Source organism: Pimephales promelas, chromosome 4 (genome assembly GCF_988280905.1).
Source record: "Pimephales promelas chromosome 4, fPimPro1.hap1.1, whole genome shotgun sequence".
Classification (NCBI taxonomy): Eukaryota; Metazoa; Chordata; class Actinopteri; order Cypriniformes; family Leuciscidae; genus Pimephales; species Pimephales promelas.
In genome coordinates this window covers 19,648,117-19,670,766 of record NC_142772.1, presented here as the reverse complement: position 1 = coordinate 19,670,766, position 22,650 = coordinate 19,648,117, and the positions used below count along the sequence as shown (strand labels likewise).

The 22,650-nt window shown below is 40.1% G+C and overlaps 1 protein-coding gene across 4 annotated transcripts in view; it reads left to right on the top strand.

Moving 5' to 3' along the window:
- apba1a (amyloid beta precursor protein binding family A member 1a) overlaps positions 1-22,213 on the top strand; it is a 71,746-nt gene extending 49,533 nt beyond the window's left edge. For 3 of the 4 annotated variants that reach the window (XM_089130092.1, XM_089130093.1, XM_089130091.1), the window contains 8 exons: positions 1,494-1,526; positions 2,269-2,355; positions 6,524-6,709; positions 7,794-7,973; positions 8,122-8,334; positions 8,472-8,591; positions 9,352-9,492; positions 18,987-22,213. In XM_089130092.1, coding sequence (XP_088986218.1) covers positions 1,494-1,526; positions 2,269-2,355; positions 6,524-6,709; positions 7,794-7,973; positions 8,122-8,334; positions 8,472-8,591; positions 9,352-9,492; positions 18,987-19,058 — 1,032 coding nt within the window. In that variant the 3' untranslated portion in view covers positions 19,059-22,213. The remainder of the gene's footprint in view (positions 1-1,493; positions 1,527-2,268; positions 2,356-6,523; positions 6,710-7,793; positions 7,974-8,121; positions 8,335-8,471; positions 8,592-9,351; positions 9,493-18,986) is intronic. The other variant, XM_089130094.1, reaches the window with a different exon arrangement.
- The last annotated feature ends 437 nt before the right edge of the window (positions 22,214-22,650 follow it).

Here is a 22,650-nt window from a genome sequence, read left to right as displayed (position 1 = left end):
TCATATTAAGCAGCATAATGATGACACAGCACATCAACATCCAATGCTGGAGACACTTAAAATTAAATCAATAAAATAATTGAAAATGCTACAAGTAAAATAAGGCACCCTAAAATGGAAATGGATATTAAAACGGGTATTAATTTTGAGATTTCCAAAACAAATACATTTAACATTGTTATTAACAGTGTCATTTTTTTTTTTCAAAATGAGCAGCACAATTAAAAATCCAATATCTAAATTGATTGAAATAAATAAATTAATAAGTACATTAAATCATCCCATAACTGATGGATATCATGCATCCCTATTACCCGATCTGGTTTTCTTAGCAGTTAAGGTTGAAGGGTTCCTCAAATGAGTTTTGGTCAAATATTGACAGGGAACCTTGACACTAATTTAATATTTACAGAATAGTCAATATGCTGTCCTTTTGTAGATTATCTGATTTAACCGTTTTGCTTAAAAGACCAAGAGTTACATTTTACATCACCTTTTTCCACTTCTCTTGTAATGGAGCTCCTTAGAATTAAAAAAGTTTAATGTGGGCCAAATAGATGTAAAATCTTGGGATTTATGCACTTGACCCTCAAAAGACAGTATGTAAATATGTAAATGCTTATGGGTTAAGGATACCAAGGACGATTACTATAAAGATAACGATAAAGGTAAAGTTCTACAATTCGTTATCAATATTAAAAAATAGCAGAGTTCACACCACGGCTATACCGATAACGGCACTAAGAAACAATATTGTTGGAATCACTTTCAGAATATAGTTATATTTATATATATTTATCATTGTTAAAGACAATAAAGAAATTTTTTAGCATTGGTTATTACTGTATGTGTTCTTTGTTTTATTGGCTCACTCACACCTCACCTGCATGTGTGAGACACCGTACCTTCTCCCATGCACAACCATGAGCTCAAAATGAGTGACATCCTTGAGGATCGTTAATATGGGGGTTTTAGTAACTTGACAGTTTCAATGCGGTACATAAAACAAGTGTAAATTGCATGCATTTGGAGAGACATCTGAATCAATACACCCTGCCTCAGCTGCCATGACGTAGATCTTCCTTAGATGGCCAGTTCGATCCATTATCACAGCCTGCTGGCAAGTTTGAACTTGCTCTTAATCTAATTTTCAGCAGAATTCATCCGTGCTTTGTATAGTTGATGTTTTATGAACAGGATGTTCTGTAATATAACACCAATAGTAGAGATAAGATATTAAAAGAACAAATAGGCCACCTGGTGGATGATGGTGCAAATTGCCATGAAAAGAAACCAAAGGCAACATATTGTTGCAGGGTGGTGTCCAATAATCTTGGCTTGGTGTCATCTGAATCCGTACTACAGCTGATAAAAATGCAGTCACTTTTCAGATGCAGCGTGTTGAGCAGAGAGATACCTCAAATGTGATTGGTCTTGCTGAGCTCTGCTTTATCTAACACTGTTCCTGTCTCTGTTTGTTCCATGCTAAGCAGACGGCCCAGAAATTAGCCAAAAACAGGAAGAAGGTGCAGTAATTGGTCATCGGTTTGGTGTTTTGTTTTTATTTTTGTTCTTCGTCTTCTTCTTTTGCCTGGTTTCAGCACTTCAGTGTTTTCATAATTTCTGTCGCTCTGCCATTTTTTTTTTTCTGAATCCAGCAATGAGTCATGTACCTGTGTCCGTCCGCACAGTCTGTTAGCCATTGTTCATTCCACACCAAACATTACCTCAGTTCTACCACCAGATCTGACATGGGGAAGCCGTGGAATAAGTTAAGGCCAGGAATGTCTAGTTTGCTGGATACAGAAAATGCAAGTGATCTTTACTTTCTTCTTCTTTGTACCTGATCTTTTTCTTTCTGAGGTACTGTGCTGTGTTTGTGACTGTTTTTGAAGGTGTGTATCTGGCACAGCATGTTTTGCACTTCTCTTGGTCTTTTTTTTTATTCAGCTGTCCAGCACTTGGTTGAAAACTCTGTATCCCTCTCTTTCTCTTAACTTACTGAACTTCTTCAAATGAAGAACAAAACTAACCAAACTAACCCCATGCCAACTTGCAATACTAGCTGGCTTAAAAAAAAGCACAGGTTATCAGAGTTACACAATGAAGGAGATAGTTTAAAATAATTTGAATATCTGGTCTTAAATGTTGGGAGATGTTTGTACGCTCCTTCATGGCATCTCTGGGCCTTGTCAGCTCTCTCTCTCTCTTTCTCTCTGTCAATGTCTCTCTCAGTGACTGATATTGTGTGATTTTCTTCATCTTCAGGCTCCAGAAGGTGAAGCTCAGCCCATGACGGAAGTGGATCTCTTCATCTCCACTCAGAGAATCAAAGTGCTCAATGCAGACTCACAGGTACTTCATCACACACGACTTGGGTTTCTGCACCTTTTTACCAAAAGTGAACAAAATACTAGAGCAGACATCACAATGAGTTAGTAAAGGTACAGAATACTTAATTATCACGAGAAACTGAATTTTTCTTGATCTTCAATAAAAATAAAAATACACACCACCATTTAAAAGTTTGGCGTCAGTAAGAATTCATTTTAAATTGAATTAATACTTTGACTCAGTTCCTGTTTCCTTTATTCCAATTCCTAGTTTGTTTCTATGGTTACCCATGATCATCATCTGCAATTTAGCTTGTTATCCCTGTGTGTCTATATATATATATATATATATATCCCTTATTTTATTCTGTGACCTTTTATTGTCTTTGCGTGCTTAAAAAGCTGTTGGGATTTCCTGCTTCTACATTCATTTTGTGAGTTGTATTCTTTGTTATATTATTATATGCTAAATTATTTTGGGGCCAAAACCTGGCTAAAACACACGTAAACAGGCCTTAATATGTAGAGGGAAAAAAACAATCTGGCAACACAAGACACCAGTGTCGCACCGCGGCTGCCGTCGACAAAGCAAGGAGCAGTGTTGTAGTCGAGACCACCTCACTCGAGTCCGAGTTGACACCGAGACCAGAGAGAGTCGAGTCCGAGTCAAGACCTAGTCCATAGAGAGTCGAGTCCGAGACCAGAGACGGTCGAGTCCGAGTCGAGACCGAGACCAGTGAGGGTTGATTACCTAATTTACTTTTATTTATTTAGAGAAATACTTTTTTTTTTTTTTTACTGAATTTACTTAGAGTTTAAAAAATAAGATCAGTTTAGGGTAAAAAGGACACATAGTAGGTGGTGTTAAAAGTAATTTTATTACAATTTGTCATGCGCAGTTGCGCACTAGAAAATCACCAATCACTGGGCGTTTCAATCAATTTGAAGAAATATTTTATTAACATACATTAATAATCATGAAAAATATTTTTAATTGAACTCGAGTGGACTCGGGAATAATTCTGAGTCCTAAAAAAAATGTTTGAGTACGACTCAATTCCGAGTCCAAATGGACACGAGTCCATGACAAGACCAAGACCATTAAAATATGGTCTCGAGACCGAGTCCGAGACAAGTCCGAGTCTCGAGTACTACAACACTGGCAAGGAGGCGTCGTATGATCATTTCTGTGCAAACTGCCCGTCGATAAAATAATTGTTGTCTGTGGTTGTATATGGGCTGTGGCAATAATAATAATAAAAAAAGCTTGCAACATATAGAAAAAAAGAACTATGAATTAACTAGTTCTTTTTTGAAGTATGAACTATGAACTGAACTAGTTCATTTTAAAATGTGTGAACTGAACTTTGAACTAGTTCAAGTAGAAAGTGAACTTTCCCAACACTGGTCTCTTCCAATAGGGAACTCCAGCTGCTCGTTGCGGCAATACATATAGAGTTTGCATTGTTGCTGGTTGGTTCCACAGACCCAAAGCCAAAACTTGCACCCTCCACAAACCCAGAGCCCACTCCAACCATGAACCCTTAATTGGTGGAGAGGATCCTCCAATGTCGCCCAGGCTAGTCAGGAGCTAAAGCCAAATGCCATGTCCATCCCTGTGGGAGTTTTGATGGACTTGTGGACTCACCAGAACCATTTTTCACCCAACTGCTCACCCTAGTATGCCTCCCTCCATTGGTTTCATCCAGCTCTCTGCTTGTTCCACCCAGTTTCCTCGATCCACTTCCTCTGCTGGTCATGCCCAGCTTTCCACCTCCTTCATCTACTCTGACTTTGTCACCTCCTGGGTCCTTCTTCATCGCTGGCTCCATCCAGCTTCCTGGCTCATTCTTCATTGCTGGTTTCTCTCTTTCTCTGCTGGTTCCCTTGCTCACCTTGGGCTTCCCGGCTCCCAGCTCTTACTTGGTCTTCAGCTTCAACTTGATTTTCCGGGCTTAAAGGAGGATTTCACCTATTTCAACATTAATCTTTATTGAAAGTGGATCATATATGTAGTCGAAATGTTAGAGAATTTTTGAATTTGGTGCCCTCTTGACCGAGAAAAGACATTTGTATGTAAGACAACAACTCCCATAATGCACCACATTGCACAGCTCCGCAAGCCACACCCACTAATCCGGAACAGCGCAAACAGAGAAATCACTCTTCTGTCTACAAGGCTAACGTTTGCTGTTACCAGAGTTTGAAATTCATTTCACACAAAATTTCTAGTTAGTTGGCTGTGGCGAGTAGGATGAGGGCGACTGGGCGAGGGATGTGAGAGGATGGCGGGAGGTCGGTGCCGTGAATGATAATGAAAGACACCAGTGAGTCTCGCATCTCTCGCGGAGGAACGGAGGCTTAAACGAGGAGCGACAACGGCAGATTGAGAGAGAAGCAGGCCTGATTTTATTTTGTGTTTTGTTTCTGTTATGTGTGGATAGCAGTCGTCAATGAGGGGCTGCTGGCTTATACTTTCGTTTTGTATTTGTTCAATTTACTATTAAAATGTTTAAATGTTCACCGGTTCCCACCTCCTTCTTCCCACAACAACGAATACCGTTAACATTACATTGGCAAACTCATAAGTGAATTACTCCTCGTTTGTATTTATATCTGTATGGTGAATTACTGCATGATACCGGGATGTTCAGTCAGGCGAAACTAGGATGGTTCAAATCACAACACAATCATCCGTGTGCTCGTCTGATTCAGGGATTTCCTCCAGGAGAAATTGCCATTGTTGAAATTCTCTGCAGCAGACGGACTCTATCTTTGTCCGTAGCTCACAGCGAGAGCATATGCACCAGCTTGAGCCAGTCCGGGCTCCTCGACCGTGACAGGCAGCCGCCTCCGGTTCCTCCATCAGCCTCAGCTGTTCTTCACTATACTGCGACTTGTAAACATAGCCACGCACATGGGATCCGAGCAGCAGAATTTCAAAATCCTCTTTTTCCATATCATGTTTAGTTTCTTTTGTCATTGTCATAAATTCCTATCTCCATAGCGCTGAAGTCCCACCCACTGATCTGTAATAGGCCTGTAGGGTGAGTGGGTCCCACCCCCTTGAATAATAATGAGCTAATGTTTGTAGTCTCTACACTTTTATGAAATGTGACTTCCTGCTTATTATGATACGACGCAAAATGAAGATTTTTACGTCATAATTAGCAGGAAGTAAAACACTTAAATCCTTATTTCTCCCATCTCAGGGGAAAATAAGGGAATAAACCATGACCATTCAAAAAATATGACTGGGTTTCTAAAGATACAAAGCTTAATGCAAATGGGTGAAGTGTCCCTTTAAGGAACCTGCTTCGGCCCATCAATTCATCTGCTCCACTGTGGCTCCTCGCTCCCTCGGTTCCAGCGTGGCTTGTCATTCCTGCGGCTTCACTGGGTTCCCTCGTCCCATCGTCGCCACCTCGGTCTGTCATCCTCCTGGCTCCTTAATCCGGATTAATATAATGTCCAGCCTGAGTTTCAGTTTTATTTTCATTTTCATAGACTTACATGTTCTTGTTTTCCATATTCTTAGTTCCTGTTCTTTTTAATTTCTGTCGCTAGTTTGTTTCTATTCTTTGTCGGTCATTGTCTTTCAGTTCTTATAAAGCTGTGTCATATTCCTGATCATACATTCAGTTTGCAATTTTGTATTTTGTGTTATTTTGTTAAATAAATTAATGCTTCATTGAGATTCTTTATTATTTCTTGTGTCTTAGCATGTCAATTACTGTTTTACTGTATTTTGGTCACATAAATGCAGATTCATGAAAGAGTCTTCTTTCAAAAACTTAAAATATTTTTTACCAAACAGCAAACTTTTAAATTGTAGTGTACTAAAACATTAATACTAGCTGAAACCTGGCTAAATTTTGGTTTGATTTAAGAAATTTACAAATAGGGTTTGAAAAATAAATTTATTTTTAAAAGAATCTTAAACCAACCTAAATTAACTTTTGGCAGTTTTTTTTCCCCGGTATGTTTATCTTCAATGTTTTATGGAATAAAATTATTGATTGAAAAAAAATATTATATTTATATATTATAATATATATATATATATATATATATAGTATATATATATACTGTATATATATATATAGTGTGTGTGTGTGTGTGTGTGTGTGTAGAAATAGATTAAGCTTTTAGAATTGATCTTACCATTACAATCTTCTCCTGATTCACAGGAAACCATGATGGACCACCCTTTAAGGACCATCTCTTACATCGCTGATATTGGGAACATCGTGGTGTTGATGGCCAGAAGGAGAATGGCTCGCTCTGACTCTCAGGAGAACATGGAAGCCTCTGACCCTGCCCAGGACGAGAAGCGGCAATACAAGATGATCTGTCACGTGTTTGAGTCTGAAGATGTGAGTTCTTCATCCCAGCTATGTGCCAGTGTGACCTTATCAACCGGCGGCTAAAGGAGGCTGTCAGGGCGACAGATTCAATTTATTGCTTTAGCATTATAAAACGATACATTCTAAAATGGATTTACACACTTCATTTTATAATACTGCTGTTGTTGCGGTTGATGAAAGCCACTCTAGGCTGTTTATTACAGTGGTTTTACCACAGTTAAGGGGAGGTCAACCACAACACACAACAGCAACTCCCTTCCATATTCACCCTTTGCACTTTTTCCACATTTAATCATCCAAAATTGCCCAATATTTCTCAGTCTCTTCACATTTTCAGGTTTACAGTTCTCCCAGCATGTTCAGTATTGCAGTCACTGGCCATTGTGGTAGTGACCTCTAATAGCATTAATCCAGATGGTGTTCCTGGGCATCTTGCGTGGGTTGAATCAGTAGACAGAAAGTGACCTTTTCTCTGTTCGGCTGCAGATGCTATTTGAATTCAAAGAGCCCGTATATGTCACATCTTATGTCTCAGCACAGTGTACAACAGTGACATGCCAAACAGTGACAAACGGCGTGTATGTGACTATCCTGAGGGATGCCGCCCTTGTCGTCTCTTGACCCATGTGTTTAACTGTCATCAACTGCGGTCCTTTAAAGGGATACTCCACTTTTTTTTGGAAATAGGCTCATTTTACAACTCCCCCAGAGGTAAACAGTTGAATTTTACCGTTTTCGAATCCATTCAGCCGATTTTCTGATATTTAGAAGAATATCAGTAACCAGACAGTTTCTGGTCTCATTTACTTCCATTGTAGGAAAAAATATATACTATGGAAGTCAATGAGACCAGATACTGTCTGGTTACTGATATTCTTTTAAAAATCAGAAAATCGGCTGAATACATTCGAAAACGGTAAAACCCAACTGTTTACCTCTGGGGGAGTGGTAAAATGATCCTATTTCCAAAAATAAAAGTGGAGTTTCCCTTTAAAAAAGTGAAATAAATCAAATTGTATTTATTCAATGTAATAATTTAGTTATTTAATATTATATTAGTTGTTCATTTTACCTGATTTCTATTTGTGCTCAGGCTCAACTCATAGCTCAATCCATCGGCCAGGCTTTCAGTGTGGCGTACCAAGAGTTCCTGCGTGCCAATGGCATCAACCCAGAGGATCTGAGCCAGAAAGAGTATAGCGACCTCCTTAACACACAGGACATGTACAACGATGACCTCATTCACTTTTCCAAGTCTGAGAACTGCAAAGATGTAAGTGGACAGCACATGCCTTGTGGAAACAGAAGATTACTGTGAAATTTTGAGAATTTGCCTTGATAATGTCAGAATTATCAGGAATGTTGACTAAATCATGTTTTAGCGGTGATAAAAGTGGTGGGTATGTGTCTGTGCACTACAGGTTTACATAGAGAAGCAGAAGGGAGAGATTCTTGGGCTGGTGATTGTAGAGTCGGGCTGGGGCTCCATCCTTCCCACAGTTATTATAGCAAACATGATGCACGGCGGCCCGGCAGAGAAGTCAGGCAGGCTGAACATTGGGGACCAGATTATGTCCATCAATGGCACTAGCCTGGTGGGATTACCCCTCTCCACCTGCCAGAGTATTATCAAGGTACAAGTGGACTTTAAGTACACTTTATGTGCAAAAATATTGTGAAAGATTTAATTCTATTTCTAATTTACTGATTTTATTTTTTTAGCTAATTCTTCTACATTCAATGTATTGTGTCAAACATATTGTGCTTCTAGGGATTGAAGAACCAATCCAGAATAAAGCTTAACATTGTGAGATGCCCACCTGTGACCACTGTCCTCATCAGAAGACCAGACCTGAGATATCAGCTGGGATTTAGTGTGCAGAATGGCATTGTAGGTGTCTTGGATTTATTAAAAAAAAAAGAGAGAGATTTTTTTTTTGTTTCTATTGGTATAAACTGATATTGTATATGAATATGGATTAGTATATTTAGCAAATCTGAAATGAATATTCATTTTTCATACTGTGTATTATAGTGTTATGATGCATAATGTTGATGTTAAAATTCTTTACTCTTTTTTTCTACATAAATGAAAAATAAAACACTTGATTTTTATTTTTACTTTATGAAGAAAAAAAAGAGTAAATAATTTTAACATCAACATTACAACATTGTTATTGACCTTTATGGTTATTAATACTTTAATGTTGCAGTCGTAGTTTGGTCAATTTTTGGTCACACTTTAGTTTTGGGTCCAGCTCTCACTATTAACTAAGTGTTAACTATGACTTTTGCCTCAATAAACTCCTAATAACTTCTTATTAATTATTATTAAGTAGTTGTTAAGTTTAGGTATTGGGTAGGATTTAGGGATGTAGAGTGTGGTTATGCAGAATACGGCATTAATAAGTGCTTTATACAAGTACTAATAAACAGCCAATATCCTAGTAATATGCATGCTAATAAGAAACTAGTTCAGAGCCCAATTCTAAACAGACAAAAACACACTTACTAAAACTTTAACTAAAATGAAAATGAAAAATACTAAAATGTAAATGTATTCAAAAGATTGCCAAAAAAACTATAATAGTATCTCAATGCTACTATAATCTGGTCTGAAGTACAACTTTAATGTATTTTGCATCCTCCAGATTTGCAGTCTCATGAGAGGAGGGATAGCAGAGCGCGGTGGGGTCCGTGTCGGCCACCGGATCATTGAAATCAATAGCCAGAGTGTTGTGGCCACCCCTCATGAGAAGATTGTACACATTCTGTCTAATGCAGTTGGTGAGGTAAGTTTGGGGATCATGATCGAGCTCCACATCTGCCTAACAACATAATATTTTTCACATCACTAATTCTCACTAATGAGGTAATAACCCTATTTATTTAAATTATGATCATGAAACTACAGAAACGTGGCACCTGGTTTAGCTCTGTGTCATGTAGATCACAGCCGATCAACAGTGGCCCAAAAAAGGGTTTTGAACAGTTTTCTCAGAAGTAATTTTTGCAACGAACAGGTCTCCTATCAGAGTAACCACAGGTGTTGTTCATCGGGATAACTATCATGATCCACTAATGTTTGGCAACCAGAAAGGGTCAAAATACTTTGGGTACGCTCCTATGACAACAATGTACTTTGCATTTTTCACATACAGATGACAACATGGTCAAAACAATCACCGTTCACACAGATCCGCGAAAATGACCAAAATCGATGTATTATTCATGCCAGGCCAGTAGTTGGTGATTGTTGTGGATTTTTTCCTGTACCTGACTACCCTACTATAATACTTACTCTAGTCGGCCAAGTCTTATACTTTTACCCTAGCGCGACTACACATCGACGTCCGCTGAGCACTAAACCTATAACCCTAGCGCATCTACAGGCGACATCCGCCAGGTACTAATCCTTATAACCCTAACCAGGGCTGGACTGGGACAAAAAATCAGCCCTGGACACTTCATCCAGACCGGCCCACTATGCACACACACACACACACACACACACACACACAAACACACACACATCTATACGTGCATTAATCTGCATGTAAAATTACTGATTATTTTATTTACTATCAGAACCAAGAAAAAAAATATTAAAATAATAAACAAATAAAATGGAAATGATTTTATAAGGCTTTATTGTAAATAACTGGTCTTAATTTATGTGCCGCTTATTATTCTAATAGAATATTCTTAGGCTATACTATATAAACTATATTTCATGAGGTGCAACATCACTGCCAGTCCTGGCAGTGATGTTTCACCTCATGAAATATAGTTTATATAGTATACCTATATTTCATTTATACTATATCATTTATAGCGTGTATATTATATATATATATATATATATATATATATATATATATATAAATCATTGTTAAAGCTATTAGTCAAGAGCAGTGAGTTATTTATCTTTGTCTTTTGTTCACATTTAGCCTATGACACATAAGGCTTCTGCCAGGCACTTTCAGGGATACAAATTGAAAAAAAAATATATATATATGTGCATATTTATATGCAAAATACTCCTTTCTATAGCTATTTGAAAGGTATGCAAGTATGCAAAATACTCCTTTCGCTATTTTTCAAGTCAACTATGTGCTATTGTCATTAAATGGCTTTCCTGAGGTAACTGTAACGTTCTGTGACATAATTGTTCTCCTGCTGTTTTATTAATCTCTTTCCGTTGTTGAAAAGCACTGATTGATATTATTTATGAGGCATATACCGTTTGATAAGTTGTAGGCTATTGTATCTTATCTTTAAATAAAAAGTAACAGATGATCGGTTTACTTGAACTGAGGCGCTAAAGCGACCTGTCACGTTATTTTCTAGCGGCAAAACGGTATTGTCTGAATTTCGTAATAAAATGGACAGAACCAGAGAGCTGAGAATTTTAAATGTCATTTATATCGATCAGTGAGTGGAGGCCTATTACAGCTGGAATATCGTAGCATGCTTAAACAAAACAATGCAGAAGGCTACGTGTAGCCTATCATTCTAAATGTCTCACCTCAGCAGTCAGGCGCGCCCTGCTGGCATCTTCACTAAAGTCCAGCAAATAATTCATTTATTTTAACACATTTGGTGGCATCTGCCTCAAGTTATTGTCGTTGTCTTGTCGTTTTTTCTCTCTCGACTTCTCGGTCCCCCTTTACGTTTAGAGATGTTACTCTTTTGACATGAATTTCGTTGCACATCATCACATCGCATCACTGCAGTTGTTGTAAAGCGGCCGCTTTTCAAGTCTAGATTTGAACTTGATTCCGATTGGCCATCAGACCTGTTAGTCTCGCAGCTCGCGTCAGCTTCATGCGGCTTCATGAGAGAGACACATGCCCGGAATTGGACAATATAACAATATACTTACGATAGAATAGGCTATATTTACAATTAATAATGATTTAAAAACAAAATACATAACGCGCCGGGCCGCCGGCCCAACCAGACCGCGGCCCACCGGGAATGTCCCGGTAGTCCCGATGGCCAGTACATGCCTGACCCTAACGCATCTCCAGTCGACGTCCACCAGGTGCTAATCCTATAACCCTAGCGCATCTCCAGTCGACATCCGCCAGTTACTAATCCTTATAACCCTAACGCATCTCCAGTCAACATCCGCCGGGTACTAATCCTTTAACCCTAGCACATCTCCAGTCGACGTCCGCCGGGTGCTAATAATTCTAACTTCTTGCTGTGCAGCTTAAATAACAGACAAACTCAAGCAAAAGCATCTCCAGTCGACGTCCACCAGGTGCTAATCCTATAACCCTAGCGCATCAACAGTTGACGTCCACCAGGTACTAATCCTATAACCCTAGCGCATCAACAGTCGACGTCCACCAGGTACTAATCCTATAACCCTAGCGCATCTCCAGTCGACGTCCACCGGGTACTAATCCTATAATCCTAGCTCATCTACAGGCGACATCCGCCAGGTACTAATCCTATAACCCTAGCACATCTCCAGTCGACGTCCACCAGGTTCTAATCCTATAACTCTAGCGCATCTCCAGTCGACGTCCACCGGGTACTAATCCTATAACCCTAGCGCATCTCCAGTCGACGTCCACCGGGTACTAATCCTATAATCCTAGCGCATCAACAGTCGACGTCCACCGGGTACTAATCCTATAACCCTAGCACATCTCCAGTCGACGTCCACCAGGTTCTAATCCTATAACTCTAGCGCATCTCCAGTCGACGTCCACCGGGTACTAATCCTATAACCCTAGCGCATCTCCAGTCGACGTCCACCGGGTACTAATCCTATAACCCTAGCACATCTCCAGTTGACGTCCACCAGGTTCTAATCCTATAACTCTAGCGCATCTCCAGTCGACGTCCACCGGGTACTAATCCTATAACCCTAGCGCATCTACAGTCGACATCCACTGGGTACTAATCCTATAACCCTAGCGCATCAACAGTCGACATCCACCGGGTACTAATCCTATAACCCTAGCGCATCAACAGTCGACGTCCACCGGGTACTAATCCTATAACCCTAGCGCATCTACAGTCGACATCCACCGGGTACTAATCCTATAACCCTAGCGCATCTACAGTCGACATCCACCGGGTACTAATCCTATAACCCTAGCGCATCTACAGTCGACATCCACCGGGTACTAATCCTATAACCCTAGCGCATCTGCAGTCGACGTCCACCGGGTACTAATCCTATAACCCTAGCGCATCTACAGTCGACATCCACCGGGTACTAATCCTATAACCCTAGCGCATCTACAGTCGACATCCACCGGGTACTAATCCTATAACCCTAGCGCATCTGCAGTCGACGTCCACCGGGTACTAATTCTATAACCCTAGCGCATGTCCAGTCGACGTCCACCGGGTGCTAATCCTATAACCCTAGCGCATCTACAGTCGACATCCACCGGGTACTAATCCTATAACCCTAGCGCATCTACAGTCGACATCCACCGGGTACTAATCCTATAACCCTAGCGCATCAACAGTCGACATCCACCGGGTACTAATCCTATAACCCTAGCGCATCAACAGTCGACGTCCACCGGGTACTAATCCTATAACCCTAGCGCATCTACAGTCGACATCCACCGGGTACTAATCCTATAACCCTAGCGCATCTACAGTCGACATCCACCGGGTACTAATCCTATAACCCTAGCGCATCTACAGTCGACATCCACCGGGTACTAATCCTATAACCCTAGCGCATCTGCAGTCGACGTCCACCGGGTACTAATCCTATAACCCTAGCGCATCTACAGTCGACATCCACCGGGTACTAATCCTATAACCCTAGCGCATCTACAGTCGACATCCACCGGGTACTAATCCTATAACCCTAGCGCATCTGCAGTCGACGTCCACCGGGTACTAATTCTATAACCCTAGCGCATGTCCAGTCGACGTCCACCGGGTGCTAATCCTATAACCCTAGCGCATCTACAGTCGACATCCACCGGGTACTAATCCTATAACCCTAGCGCATCTACAGTCGACATCCACCGGGTACTAATCCTATAACCCTAGCGCATCAACAGTCGACATCCACCGGGTACTAATCCTATAACCCTAGCGCATCAACAGTCGACGTCCACCGGGTACTAATCCTATAACCCTAGCGCATCTACAGTCGACATCCACCGGGTACTAATCCTATAACCCTAGCGCATCTACAGTCGACATCCACCGGGTACTAATCCTATAACCCTAGCGCATCTACAGTCGACATCCACCGGGTACTAATCCTATAACCCTAGCGCATCTGCAGTCGACGTCCACCGGGTACTAATCCTATAACCCTAGCGCATCTACAGTCGACATCCACCGGGTACTAATCCTATAACCCTAGCGCATCTACAGTCGACATCCACCGGGTACTAATCCTATAACCCTAGCGCATCTGCAGTCGACGTCCACCGGGTACTAATTCTATAACCCTAGCGCATGTCCAGTCGACGTCCACCGGGTGCTAATCCTATAACCCTAGCGCATCTACAGTCGACATCCACCGGGTACTAATCCTATAACCCTAGCGCATCTACAGTCGACATCCACCGGGTACTAATCCTATAACCCTAGCGCATCTACAGTCGACGTCCACCGGGTGCTAATCCTATAACCCTAGCGCATCAACAGTCGACGTCCACCGGGTACTAATCCTATAACCCTAGCGCATCTACAGTCGACATCCACCGGGTACTAATCCTATAACCCTAGCGCATCTACAGTCGACGTCCGCCGGGTTCTAATCCTATAACCCTAGCGCATCAACAGTCGACATCCACCGGGTACTAATCCTATAACCCTAGCGCATCAACAGTCGACGTCCACCGGGTACTAATCCTATAACCCTAGCGCATCTACAGTCGACATCCACCGGGTACTAATCCTATAACCCTAGCGCATCTACAGTCGACATCCACCGGGTACTAATCCTATAACCCTAGCGCATCTACAGTCGACATCCACCGGGTACTAATCCTATAACCCTAGCGCATCAACAGTCGACGTCCACCGGGTACTAATCCTATAACCCTAGCGCATCTACAGTCGACATCCACCGGGTACTAATCCTATAACCCTAGCGCATCTACAGTCGACGTCCGCCGGGTTCTAATCCTATAACCCTAGCGCATCAACAGTCGACATCCACCGGGTACTAATCCTATAACCCTAGCGCATCAACAGTCGACGTCCACCGGGTACTAATCCTATAACCCTAGCGCATCTACAGTCGACATCCACCGGGTACTAATCCTATAACCCTAGCGCATCTACAGTCGACATCCACCGGGTACTAATCCTATAACCCTAGCGCATCTACAGTCGACATCCACCGGGTACTAATCCTATAACCCTAGCGCATGTCCAGTCGACGTCCACCGGGTGCTAATCCTATAACCCTAGCGCATCAACAGTCGACGTCCGCCGGGTACTAATCCTATAACCCTAGCGCATCTACAGTCGACATCCACCGGGTACTAATCCTATAATCCTAGCGCATCTACAGTCGACGTCCTCCAGGTACTAATTCTATAACCCTAGCGCATCTACAGTCGACATCCACCGGGTACTAATCCTATAACCCTAGCACATCTCCAGTCGACGTCCACCAGGTTCTAATCCTATAACTCTAGCGCATCTCCAATCGACGTCCACCGGGTACTAATCCTATAACCCTAGCGCATCTCCAGTCGACGTCCACCGGGTACTAATCCTATAACCCTAGCGCATCAACAGTCGACGTCCACCGGGTACTAATCCTATAACCCTAGCGCATCAACAGTCGACGTCCACCGGGTACTAATCCTATAACACTAGCGCATCAACAGTCGACGTCCACCGGGTACTAATCCTATAACCCTAGCGCATCTACAGTCGACATCCACCGGGTACTAATCCTATAACCCTAGCGCATCTACAGTCGACGTCCACCGGGTACTAATCCTATAACCCTAGCGCATCAACAGTCGACGTCCACCGGGTACTAATCCTATAACCCTAGCGCATCTCCAGTCGACGTCCTCCAGGTACTAATCCTATAACCCTAGCGCATCTACAGTCGACGTCCGCCGGGTTCTAATCCTATAACCCTAGCGCATCAACAGTCGACGTCCACCGGGTACTTATCCTATAACCCTAGCGCATCTACAGTCGACATCCACCGGGTACTAATCCTATAACCCTAGCGCATCTACAGTCGACGTCCTCCAGGTACTAATCCTATAACCCTAGCGCATCTACAGTCGACGTCCGCCGGGTACTAATCCTATAACCCTAGCCCATCTCGTCGACGTCCACCGGGTACTAATCCTATAATCCTAGCACATCCACAGTCAACGCCCACCAGGTACTAATCCTTATAAACCTAGCGCATCTATAGTCAACGTCCACCAGGTACTAATCCTTATAAACCTAGCGCATCTATAGTCAGCATCCGCCAGGTACTAATCCTATAACACTAGCGCATCTCCAGTCGACATCCGCCAGTTACTAATCCTTATAACCCTAACGCATCTCCAGTCGACATCCGCCAGTTACTAATCCTTATAACCCTAACGCATCTCCAGTCGACATCCGCCGGGTACTAATCCTTTAACCCTAGCACATCTCCAGTCGACGTCCGCCGGGTGCTAATAATTCTAACTTCTTGCTGTGCAGCTTAAATAACAGACAAACTCAAGCAAAAGTCTTTTCAATGCTTTTAATTACGGCCAGGAGAGTTCTCAAGCAATACTCAGAGAATCTCCCAAGTAAAAACAAGGCCGGTGCATCTCAGACAAATTCCATTGAGAATCCCCCCGAAAACACTGATAGAACAGTTTTTATACAATAGGGAGGTATATCAAATGTCATTAATGTGATTGGTTCTTCATTTACAGTATCTTCTGTTACTAGGTAGAGGAGACTTTGTTTTAATGATTACTTCATTGATGACAAGTTCTAACTTAGTCATCTGTCTAGTTCCATTTCCCATATTTGTTATTTATACATACAGTCAGGCATTTGACACACATCTTAAGTACAGAATGTCTTAGTACATTGTCTCAGAGATTTAGCAGGTTAAATGAGGTCAAATGTTAAAACGTGTTTAGCTTAATATTCAGTTTAAAATTTTCCACCACACAATGTCACTTTGTAAAGAAACACTACGTGCCTATAGACTGAACACAAAAAACTCATGTGCATGACATCACCATTTTCACAAATTCGCATATTTGGTTTTGAAATACTCTGTTCAAAAGTTTGCGTTTTCAGTCCCCCAAACGGCATATGTCATGTAAATGAACGTCCAGAATGAATAAAAAGCCCCTTAAAGGGACATTGTGTAGGAATTTCTCCCATCTAGTGGTGAAATTGTTTTTTTGCGTTCAAACTAATTGTGCTCTCCAGTGCCTTACTTTTTCAAAGGTGTGTTGCATCTATGGTAGCCATTATGTACCAAAAAGCTATGACAGGATGTCTTCTAATGTCGCACTTTGTCAAGTTTTTCCTTGGGGTGAACAAGTTGCAAGAACATGATATATTCTTATCGAATTTCTAGGTTACAAAAAGTAAACTTGCAAACATTGTTTTTAGCGTCTTCTCTAATTTACTCATCAAAGAGCCTGTTTAACTTTAACTATAAATGTTCTACTGTCTATATATAATAAAGTACACAACCAAACAATGAAAAAAAGCTTGTAAACAAGAGTGTAACATTGACTTACCTGTCGAGTAGAAAGCAGGACTACAGCATCTCTTTCCACCTGGAAAATGCTATCCTGACATTAACTCGTTTTTTTTTTGTTTTTTTTTTGTAATCTCTGGTCACGTTTCGTTTTACGTTCTATTTTGACCCTATCCGTTCGTACTTTTTGGGCAACGAGGATGTCTTCTTCAAAAATAACTTTTTAAACTTGCCGGGGCAATGACAAGTGGCTCTCACTGCTCTGCTCCTCCGTTTCGCGACGCTGGCTCTGAATGAAAACGCGTTGGCCAAGTACTTTTTGTCCCTCTGTGCCATAATAATTTTTCAAGATGGCGGAACTACTTGGAAGCCTCCATGGATCTACCCGTCCCATGTATATAAAGATAATAAAATTCTTTGTTTACGAGGATAAGTCAGATAATTGGCAGAGGTATTTGTACACCATTGAGGACATATTTATGAACACAAATATTGATTTTAAATAAAATATTTTAAAAAGTACACATCGTCCCTTTAAAGGAATGTCCCAGGTTCAGTACAAGTTAAAGGACAACTCCGGCGCAAAATGAACCTTTGGTCTAATTACACATTGCTACCTAGTCAACCGTTATCTGAGATTTGTTTTCATGATTGCCGAATGTAAAGTTTTATCTCTAAAAACAGTTTAGCCTATAACGCTAGTATATGGGGCATAGAGTAATGACAAATAAAAACCACTTGTTATTACCACTAACAAGGCTCAACTTTGCGAATACAGGAAGAAGCCATCTTTAAAAAATAGTCTCTACCAGTCGATCTACGAACGCCGATCCAAGTGCGATGAACTGTGCAGAATCTCATATGGTCCGTTGTTTTCAGAAGAAAAACAAACACGAACCGTTTTCTTCTCTTCAATATGTACAAGTAGCCTACTGTTCGCGCTCACCTTATCACCTGATTCACATCTCACCAGCGTCCATGGATCGGTGTTCGTAGATCGACTGGTAGAGACTATTTTTCAAAGATGGCTTCTTCCTGTATTCGCGAAGTTGACTGTGTGTACAAAATATCTTCTTATTAAACTGTATGGACACTGACAAAGTTCTCAATGCTTCGGTTTGAATGTAGGGACACTTATTATGCTGTCGTGTTAGTGTGGGGCTATTTTGAACCTTGTTAGCGGTAATAACAAGCGATTTTTATTTGTCATTACTCTATGCCCCATATACTAGCGTTATAGGCTAAACTGTTTTAGAGATAAAACTATTTACATTCGGCAATCATGAAAACAAATCTCAGATAACGGTTGACTAAGTAACAATGTGTAATTAGACCAAAGGTTCATTTTGCGCCGGAGTTGTCCTTTAAGATCAACAGAAACACTGAATTCCATTTTCTTTCTCTTCTATTTGTCCTTAATGAGCACATGCATGCAATATTTTCAAAATGCCCATTTCACGAGTATCCTCGTGTAAGTTCTCATATTGTTAAATAAATCGCCCACCACTAGTTCACACTTATATATTTTGACATTTGTCTTGAGTGTCTAAGTGGTTTTTGCAGTCACTTGAACCCGACTCTCACGTTTCGCCCCTCTCTGAACAGATTCACATGAAGACTATGCCGGCCGCCATGTACCGCTTGTTAACAGCCCAGGAGCAACCAGTTTACATCTAAAGCTACGACGCTTTCTCAAGCCTCCTGCCCCGTTGTCACCAGATATAACCTTAATCGTGATGTGAAAGTGTCAGGCCTGTGGACTGGTGACTGTGTGATTGAATCCACTGAAGCTCTGCTCAACATGGCTCTCCATGACTTCACTGCCTCCCCTGAGCTCTTCATCTGTCCTTTTCTGTTGCTGTGAGTGAGATTGCTGTGCTGTGTTGTTCCTCTCTGTGTGCACTGGAACGAAGCAGAGAGAGAGTGTGAGAAATATTTAAAGAGCCCCATCACAGGAAATGGCGTCCTATTGAAACCAGATACCGACTCCTGTGTGATGTGAGCGTTAGGTGTACAAAAAGGAGTTTGCCTTACCTTTCTTTTTTGCTGTTATTTATTCGAGCTTGGCAGTCATCAAGCGTTTTAGATTCAACTTTGAGGAATGTCGGAGGAATATGGTGAAAATAGCAAACTGTAACTTTAATACATGAAATGGAGTTTGAATTGAATTGGTCACAACTTAACTTACAGGATGTTGAATTTGAATTGGAACGACAGGAAAAAACATTTACTAAATTGCAATTTCAAAAACATTAAGCAGGTATTAACTCATAAAATAACTTTTCTTAACTGATTACATTTTCAATTAATACAGCCACCAAAATTTTTATTTAGTTCAATTCAAACCCCTTTTTTTTTTTTTTTTTTTTTTTAAGTGACATCTTTTGACTGGACACTATAAGTAAACTAGAGCATTCTGAGAATTGAGTTTTCCAATTATGGTCCATAAAATGAAATTGAATTTATTTGATGTAATGTATTAAATATACTTTCCAAACATTGCTAATTTTATTTAATGCTTCTAAAAATAGCTAATATTTTGCATCTTTGATCATATTTATAGGTAATTGATACCGAAACACAAAATACACTTACATTTCTTTAACTTTAGCTTAAATTCAAATCTGCATCCTGTTTGCTTAGAAATGGACCAAACCATTGAGTCCAGCGAAAAGGTTTTTTTTAAACAGTTCCTATCAAAATGACGCTGAGCTTTTTGCTTCATAGGAATGTCTAGTACACTTAGAGTATATATATATATATATAGTAGAGCACATAGAAATTGTGGATGAAATGCCTTACAGAATGATGATGCCATATTTTAAAAGAAAGAAAAGAAAGTGTTTTGGAAATATATATAGGCTATGGAGACTTGAGAATAGTTGATGTTTGAATGGGACACGTTTTGGACAACCTCTTTAAATTAACACACATATATTACAGTCAGGGGAAAGTGTCCTAAAAATTAACCATTGTGTTTTACTGTTTTTTTTTTAATTGATGTGCAATATTTTGTTGTTGTTGTTGTAAATGAAAACATTCCTTATTTTTATGCACAGAAAACCTTCCTTTTTGTCTTAAGCGTCTGTCAATGAAATAATATTGCAAATTAAATATGCCCATATTAGTAGCATTTTCTTTTAAACATTTATACTTGGAAAAACAAGTTTGTGTTGACATTTTCAGGATGGATTTTTTGTCATTACGGCCTTTTTTAATGAACTAAATGTTTAATTAATGTGTGCTACTTTTTCACTTTTTTTCACTCAAGAACAGCATGTGTCTTAACAGAACTGTATTCACTCTCAGAAAGCTTCAATCTGGTACATTTGAGCTGGATTTGCAAGTATCCAGTATACAGTTTTAATATAGAGCATCTCAATGTGAACCGATTGAAAACTGACTGAATTTCCAGAGATTTACCCAAACATTATAGTACCATCTGTGCAAGAACCTCAGCATGCTTTGGCACATCTCCATTATTTCTGAAGTCTGGCAAATATCACTATATGTGATTTTGCATCTGAAGAAAAAACAATCAGAAAATGTCTTCTCTCCACTCTAACCACTCTCCCCATATTTTACCATTAAGTGTACTTGCCTGGAATTCTTTTGAGAACACACTCGCTCGCACATTTGCAAAGGTATCTTTTACCATCAAATGATTGTTACAGCAATGTATCACAATCTGATGACATTTCTGCAGTTGAATCTGTATTGATACTAGAAACAGACGTTACCAAGCTCCCTGTAATTGTGGCGCTGATAAGAAAATACACTTCTCGTTGCTTACAATGTGAATTTCACCCCACAATATGACCTCATTAGCACTGTATTATTTTACTAATTGAATCAAGTCATTAGCACAGAGGAAGGGCCTCATGTTTTATTGTTTTTTGGTGTGTGTGTAGCATGGTCTTTTTGTATGCATTGCTATTTATTCTTGTAGTGAGTGTGATGTGTGATTACAAATGACTTCATCATCAAATAAAACCAGCTAGACACGTTCATATATACAGTATATATAATATTATATTTATTTACATGATATATACAGTATATCCAATGAATATATACCATGTGTACAATGATGAAAGTAAACTGCAAAAGTCTTTGACACCAGTGTTCTACTATGTAATGTGTTATTTTTAAGGGGCATCATCACGTCATGACTGAAATCCGCAGGCTGAATAACACTAACAGTTGCCATTATAATGTAATTGGTCTGCTACCACCATGGCATCTTCCCATATTCATTGTATGAGATGTTGTCCAGTTTTACACCGAAATGAAACAGTGACGGTTATGTTTTTTGAGCTGTACTATTAACGCATCATCCTAGTGTCCCAGACTTCTGCACTATAACAGTACAAGACATTCTGCGTCCACCTCAGAATAATGTACAAGCTTTAATGAGGGATGGATTTAATTATTTAATAATGGAGAAGCAAAACAAGTAGCTTAATGTGTTATTAATGACACCAGGTATGAAATATCAGTGTACATGATATGTAACCCTGGATTTGCAGAGTATTGGACGGATTCTCACCTCAAGACTGTAGATTGCAAGGCCTCAGCAGAGTGTGTGATTCGTGCTGAAGTAGAAAAGAAACTGTGGGTTTGATTAGTATTTATAATGCACTTGCTCTGAATGTAATTACAATTATATGTTTGTCACTGTCTAAAAGTAAAAACACACTTTCTGTAAAGCAATAGCAAAGTTGATTTATTTGCTAGCTTCTCTGTGATTGAACTATTTAGACACATTCCTTTACCATAGCAGGAATGTTTGTAACAGTATTTACACTATTAAACCAACTACTGAGAGCGTATATTACTAGAATGTCTCTTTCATCTCACACACGGTCAGCATGATTTTCAGTTACTGGTCCTGGTCATTATCCAGAACGGTAGCTGTTGTGTATTTACCCCGAGTGTGCTGTGTAATGTGCTCAAATATACACACTACTGTTCAAAAGTTTGGGGTCGGTAAGTTTTTTTCATGTTTCCTGTTCTTATGCTCACCAAGGCTGCATTTATTTGATAAAAAAAATACAGTAATACTGTGAAATATTACTACAGTTTAACAGAATTGTTTTCTCTTTTAATATATTTGAAAATGTAATTTATTTCTGTGAAGGCAAAACTGAATTTTCTGCATCGTTACTCCAGTCTTCAGCGTCACAAAATTCATTATAATACACTGATTTGATGCTCAAGAATTTCTTATGATTATCAATATTTAAAACAGTTGTGCTGCTTAACATTT